At 40.3% G+C, this 7,603-nt stretch overlaps 1 protein-coding gene across 1 annotated transcript; it reads right to left on the bottom strand.

Annotated features, from left to right (window-relative positions):
- Positions 1-683: 683 nt before the first annotated feature.
- Positions 684-4,432, bottom strand: LOC306932951 (P2Y purinoceptor 13-like; the record flags this gene model as incomplete). Its single annotated transcript, XM_079514923.1, has 4 exons — positions 684-1,094; positions 1,248-1,646; positions 1,740-1,839; positions 4,425-4,432. The coding sequence occupies 4 exons, from the start codon at positions 4,430-4,432 to the stop codon at positions 684-686; spliced, it is 918 nt and encodes a 305-aa protein (XP_079371049.1).
- Positions 4,433-7,603: the final 3,171 nt, after the last annotated feature.

Raw genomic sequence — 7,603 nt, 5'->3', positions numbered from 1 at the left:
ATTCAATTATAAAATTATACATTTTTAAGATACAGTAGTATACTCCACATTATAATATGTTAATCGACCAGAGTCCCAAAATGATGAAGGAAATTATGTGATTCCATCTAAACGTTCTATCGAAATGTTCTTAAAGGTCTTGGAGCTCGCTATGCTCACTAAGTGTCTGTCCGTCCGTCCCCCCCCCCCCCCCCCCCCCCCCCCAATCTCCACAATGTTCTGACTTCAATGTTTTATAGGGCCCAGGCAAAGAGGACAAGATAGTCAATGAATAGGAAAGGAAATTACGTGTTTTTCACAGTGAATGGATATTCTACAGGTGTTTGATGAGGGCTATTTGTCCACTGTGCATACTCAAAAGGTCTATTGTACATTATATGTATTTCCAGACATCCTGTCAGCAGCATGTAACTGGGAGTACGTGGTAGGTGTGTACTCTATTCATGATATCGGCTAGCGTTGAAGAAGCAAGAGGGATGTGGACCTCTTTCCAGAGAACAGCTCATTGTATATGTACACTCCCTCTTTTCTAGTAGACTGTGTTGAAGATATCATTGGTTTAGCGGCAGGCTGGAGTGAAGAAACCAGGTCTAAACAATAGTGGTTCTGTGAACCTCCATAGGTCAGGTCAGGTGGAGTAGGAGCAGGAAGTAACCTATAGCCTGGTGGATGCGAAGTTACGTTTAACATCCTCTCCTGTCACACACTGTGACACACATGTCCATGTTGCCTTGTGGGAGGCGCTTGCGGCTGAGTGTGGCTGTCAACTTCCTCCGGAATGTCTTGCACAGGAATATGTAGATGAGTGGATCCAGACACACGTTCATGGTCGACAGCCACACGGTGGTCTCATAGGTGATGTCGATGGCGTTCCGTGCTGTGCAGTGGTATTTATGGTTCAATGTGTAGGGAACCATGGCAAAGTGGGAGGGGGCAAAGCAGATGAAAAACACTGCTACCACAATGAAGACCTTTGCTTTGATTCTGCGACTGGTCACTCCAGAGCTGCTGGAGGCTGTGTATGACTCATAAACCTTCCTGCTGATGAAGGTGTAGCAGACCAGCATCAGAACCAGTGTGCCCCAGAACACCATCTGGACCCAATACATCAATAGAAAGCACAACAAAACATTTCTGGACCCAATACATCAATAGAAAAACTGGTGTAGGAACCAAACAGTATATGTGCAGAGAACCAAACAGTATCCTGGCAGAGATAGTTACTGTGCAAAGTTTAGAGGTGTTACCTGAAAGAAGATGAAGGCTGCTTCTTTCATGTGCCTCCTTTGGTCATGCCACATGGAGTAACAGTTCAGTATGCCTCTAGAGAGCTGCACTCTCTTGTCAGCCAGGATGATGCCTAGCAGCCCTAGAGATAACATCACCACCCAGACAGTTGCACTCAGCACCTTACCAACCCTGACTTTCTGCACAGCATATCTCCCAAATGGCCGGACTATCTTCAGGTAGCGGTCCAGACTGATGAGACCCAGAAAAAGTATGCCGATGTACATGGAGAAGTAGAATAGAGGGACTGAGTATCTACAGTAGAAGACACGCAGGGGCAGGGAGCCCACACTTGCTTCATTGAGCAGAATCAGCACCTTCACAGGGATGGTCAGAGTCATGAGCATGTCAACCACCACCTATTGTTGAAGGATCATTATTATTCATCAATATAGTCTCTGTTTCTATCTTGCACTGACAAATACATTTCCAAAACAAATCCCTTCACTCACCACATTCTTTAGATAGACCACAAACGTGGATGTAGTGGGGATGTTGTAAAAGATCCATGCAGCCAGACTGTTCAGTACCAGTGCCACTAGAAAGAGGACACTATATAGACAAGGGAAGACCACCGCTGTCACACTGGTATCTAGAACACACTCAGTGGAGTTATTGGATGTTGTGGTGTTCATCTTCACAACCTTGAGAGTCACAGGACAGAATGGGGACAAAAAAACAGTAATAATGATGGATGGATGAATACATACTTCCAAGTAACTATAAAGAGTTACTAAAGGCTGACTCACTTTAGTTTTAGTTGCATTTTGGACCAAAAAGCAATAACATTGACACTTTCTAGGATGGCCTATAAATACTGTAGAAATGAAACAACCTTTAAAAGTATTTTCATAAGAATCATAACTGTAACAACTAACAACATAGACCATTCTCAATATTTTATGGACTACAATATCCAGGTTCCTTGCCCCCTTCACACCCAATAAAGTTTCTGCTCTTGAATGCCAAATGACACATTTTATATTAAACTGGACTTACAATGTGTGGTCTCTGGAACTAATGAGTGGCTGTGTTGTCACAATCCCAATGAGTCTGCCAGCCTTAGACTTCCTCTCAATGAAGGCTGGCTGAAACAGATATAGGTTAACTCAACATAAATATTCTGATTCTGAACATAAAACAGGATGTTCTAAGCTTCCTGATCCAACTGTCATTTGATCTGCCCTGTGGGTGTTCACCTGCCTTACAATACACAGTAAAACAAAGAGAAAAATTGAAACATGAAATTTTACCAAAACAAAAACACTGTGAACTTCTGACAACGAGTGTGTTTCGTCCTAATTCTGCCCTGCATACTGTGTTTTTCCCTGGATCCAGATAATGGATTTGCAGAATTCTCTGTGCAGGGTCTCAATTTGGGGTTTATCCAATTTTTAAAGATCTTGGTTTGCAAATGGTCTCCAGATCTCACAACCATATAGAGAAATTGGTTCTATGGTGTGTCTTTTGGTGGCATACAGAAGAAGGCCCTGTCTTGTCTCTCTCTCTCTCTCTCTCTCTCTCTCACACACACACACACACACACACACACACACACACACACACACACTTCAAAGGGCTTCATTGGCAGGAGAAAACATACGTTTACATTATTGCCAAAGCAAAAAGTCGAACAATACGATCAAAACAAAATGCATATTCAATTGATAGTCAGAGTCTCCAATAATTCAATTTCCATGCAGATAATGTAGGAATACACACAATGAGTCTTTAGGGTGGTTGTGTTCCATTTGATATCCTGCTCTTATCACAGCAGCTCACAAATCTTGCTGTGCTTGCACATTGTTGTACATTGTTGCACATTGTTGTACTTCGCCCAGCAGATAATGACCTGGGTTCTGAAGGCTTTAACTCAGGGTCTCATAGCTGGGATTTTGACGTTGGACACACTATACATTCTGCAAAGTAGGTGTGTGTGCAGATTCTTACAGAGGATGGGAGACACAAGCAGAGTGGATACTGGTTTATGGTGTATAAATAGACAGCAGTCTACTACTCATCATGTCCAGCAGAGTCCTGGAGACATTCTGCAGGGAGAAGACTGTTCTCTCTGTGAATCAGAAACCCCGGATTCCAGCTGGACTGGGACAGAGGACAGTACTGTCCTTCTTTGATCCTGATTCTTTTTCTGTCACTTATGGATTTTTATTAATTTATCCATTTTTTAGTACAACACACAAAAACCACAGCACAAGAAAAACAAAAACAAACCACACTCAACCAAAAACAAACTAAAACCACAAAAAGAAACAAGTCAACATCATCTTAATGTATACTGTACATTCACTATGTCATACAGTCCTAGGCTTTTCCTTTAAAAAGACCATCTTTATTTTTGTCCTTGTGTATTGTCCATTTCAACCATTTATCTATTTGCTGTTCCTAGTCTTATGCGATGTGTCCGTTTTTCTATAAGATAGATTTCCTCTATCAACTCTTCCCATTGCCCCTGATTTGCCAATAAAACATTTTTTCTCGTATCTTCCCTTCAATCAAGTTTACCAAATACAAAACTTTACACTCCATTGGTATGGTACCTTATATCCCAATATCTCTCTTGCAACATTGTATCTGTTTCTTTAAACTTCCCTTTGTTTGGTCACAAGAAGACTCAAATCACTGCGCTTAAAGTTGCTATAAGTAATAACATCGATCAATCGACATTGGTCAACAAAAAAAAAAACGGTCGAAATGACTGACCAATCAGGAAGTAGACAGGCAATTTGTCATTGACCAATGACAAAGCTTCTAGGAAAAACTTTGAATGCAGATTGTGATGTGCATAGATGCATCCCCTAGATGTGTCAGAGACTAAAATGTTGTATTTTACCCATTGCTGGCTGTCTGAATACAATATATATATATATAAATAAAGGTAATTACAATTTTGACATATATTGCTTATAGCAGCTTTAAGTTTGTATAAAACAAGCAAAAACAGTATGGAAAGGATTATTCTTTATTCATTTGTTCATCTTCAATCATTCAGTCATACGTTTTTACTGTTTACTTTAAATGTTGTATTATCCATTGAGTCTAGTAACTAATCAAATTACTCACAATAGGTGCATGCGTTGCCAGCACGCATACAATTCCCTTTAAGGCCTGACTCACACCTTTGCATCTAGCATACAACATTGATGCATGCTAGATGCATGAGACTTGTTTACTGATGCAAGCTCGCAATGCATTTCCAATGGAAGTCACATGGTTTGACACAACATTTGTGTTGTACGGCTTTCGGCTGTGTTTCGACTGCCCCCCACCCCCTCATACAACACAAATGTTGTGTCAAACCATGTGACTCCCATTGGAAATGCATTGTGAGCTTGCATCAGTCAATAAGTCTCATGCATCAGCTATACATCAATCTGTTGTGAAGGTGTGAGTCAGGCCTAGGGGCGACTTACCTTTACATCTAGCATACAACATTGATGCATGCTAGATGTATGAAAGGGTTTGTTTACATCTTGCCCCAATGCATTTCCAATGGAAGTCACATGGTTTGACACAACATTTGTGTTGTACGGCTTTCGGCTGTGTTTCGACTGCCCCCCTCCCCCTCATACAACACAAATGTTGTGTCAAACCATGTGACTCCCATTGGAAATGCATTGTGAGCTTGCATCAGTCAATAAGTCTCATGCATCAGCTATACATCAATCGGTTGCGAAGGTGTGAGTCAGGCCCTAGGGCCACTGGTGGAAAAAGTACTCACATTATTTATTTAAGTAAAAGTATCACTACTGTAGAAATACTGTTGCAAGTAAAAGTCTGGAATTCAAAATGTATTTAAGTAAAAGTACAAAAGTATTGGTCAAAATGTACTAGATACCAGGTATCAAAAGTATAAAGTACTCATTATGCAGTGGTTTTCAAAAGTTTAAAAATCTTTTGAAAATAGCAAATATACAAGCTCACAATGTGTCGCATTGTGAGCTTGTAGATTTTCAAATGGCATATAGGGCTGAAGTGGTTAATGTAATGTATGTTTTGTAATAAGAATACAAAACTACAAAGTAAATAGTAGTAACTTAGCCTGGCATGGCTAGGGGCGACTCACACGGTCGCAACAGATTGATGTATGCTTGTTGTATACAAAGGGTGTGACACATCTTGCCCCAATGCATTTCCAATGGGAGTCACATGGTTTGACACAACATTTGTGTTGTATGAGGGGGAGGGGGGCAGTCGAAACACAGCCGAAAGCCATACAACAGCTTGTAGTCCAAAATGTTGTATCAAACCATGTGACTTCCATTGGAAATGCATTGGGGCGGCCATGACATTCATACAACAAGCATGCATCAATGTTTTAAAGGTGTGAGTGAGGCCTTAGGCTGATTTGTCTGGTTTCCAAGTTTCAAATAATTGTAGTGGAGTAAAAGTACTATACAATTGCCTCTGAGATGAAAATAGGAAATACTCTACTAAAGTACAGTACTTGACTACTTAGTTAATTTCCACCCCTATACAGGCCAGTCGCAACACTTACAACTGTCTCGAAAAACTAAACCTGCAACACAGTTTTGGACGTGTGTGATGCCATGTCCACAGTTATAAAAAGAGCCTGGGGCGTCAGGCTTGGCATACACCCCATCTGCCCTGCCTGCACAGAAGGAAGCACCAGGTGCTGTTTTGGTGGTTGAGGTTGTAGTGGTGTCAGTGGTGGTTGAGGTTGTAGTGGCGTCAGTGGTGGTTGAGGTTGTAGTGGGGTTAGTGGTGGTTGAGGTTGTAAAGACGGGAGAAAGAGCGGGAGGGAGATCTATGGAGGAATACAAATGTTTGAAATAGTCTGTACAATGCAATAAAAGGGTTAAAAAAAGAGATAGAAGATATATTTCACATTTAAGATATATTTTAACCACATGAACCCTATAGCGTCCCTATTCTATGCACGTTATAGCGTATATCTATTGTACGTCCGAGCATAGACATGGTAACGTCCCGCCTGCCTTTGATTGGCCTATATAGTCCAGTAATAATGTAATTTGACCTCTAACTAATTGCAAAAAAACCAAACTCAACTGATTTTGCATCTTCAATATATCCTGAATAACAGAAAGAAAGTTGCCTGGAATTGTCTGAGGGGAAAGTGTTGAAAATGGCCTGTACAGTATGGCCACCATTGACATCCTATTATAAGGCAATATTTTCTAAATTTCCTTATGCTTTAAGTAGCATGTGACATATCAAACTAGGTTGTTGTCATGATGCTGAAGCCATTCCAAGCATTAGTTTTGCATAAAAACACTCATTGGGCTAAATTTGGCCATAGCAACTTGCCAAAATGTAATGAGGTCAGCACATTTGGGCAAGTTGCTATGGCCAAATTTAGCCCAATGAGTGTTTTTATGCAAAACTAATGCTTGGAATGGATTCAGCATCATGAAAACCCCCTAGTTTGATATGTCACATGCTACTTAAAGCATAAGGACATTTAGAAAATATTACCTTATAATAGGATGTCAATGGTGGCCACACTGTACAGGCTATTTTCAACACTTTCCCCTCAGACAATTCCAGGCAACTTTTTTTCTGTTATTCAGGATATATTGAAGATGCAAAATCAGCTGAGTTCGGTTTTTTTGCAATTAGTTAGAGGTTGATCCTGTATTTTCCATAGATTTCCTGTACTAATACCGACACTGCCCGTCTTGCCAGACTGTCCTCCGAGACGCAAGGTTACTCCGTGGTGGGAAATAATACAATAAGTACAAGAGAATGACAGCTTGGCACGAGCAACAGTAACTTGAACTGATTTTTGTAGAAAAACTAGTATTGTTTATCCCCAAACTATTTATTTTCTTTTTTTTGCAATTGAATGGCTGGAAAATGGAAATGAAGAGTTTACATAGTACACATGCATACATTTTGCATACATTTTCTTAATGATTATAATCTGGTTTCAATAATATTCATTTTATGACATATTTTCCCTATTATTAAGGTTATTTTTGCAGTCAGTTTGTATTGGGGTGGGGAGGTGGGGGCGGGACGTGGGTCACGATACATGGCCAAAGCATTTCCGGGGGTCCCCAGCAAAAACGTTGAGAACCCCTGTTATAATAACATTAGGCAAAAAAGTGGGTCTACAGGCTCAAAACATGTTGTGAGCTTATAGATCCACTAATTTCAGCCAATAAAGCCAAGGGAAAATAGGCAGAGGCCAAGAACAAACCTGGAAAGTTAAAATATCAGTCAAAAATGTTAATGTTCTTTGTTATTATAGTGTTACACTTCACAAATAAAGTGTATTACTATTATAGGAATATTTACATTGTTTGATGTTTAG

This window comes from Electrona antarctica, assembly GCF_951216825.1.
Source record: "Electrona antarctica genome assembly, chromosome: 2".
Classification (NCBI taxonomy): Eukaryota; Metazoa; Chordata; class Actinopteri; order Myctophiformes; family Myctophidae; genus Electrona; species Electrona antarctica.
The sequence above is the reverse complement of the archived record's forward strand: the minus strand, read 5'-3'. Positions and strand labels throughout refer to the sequence as shown.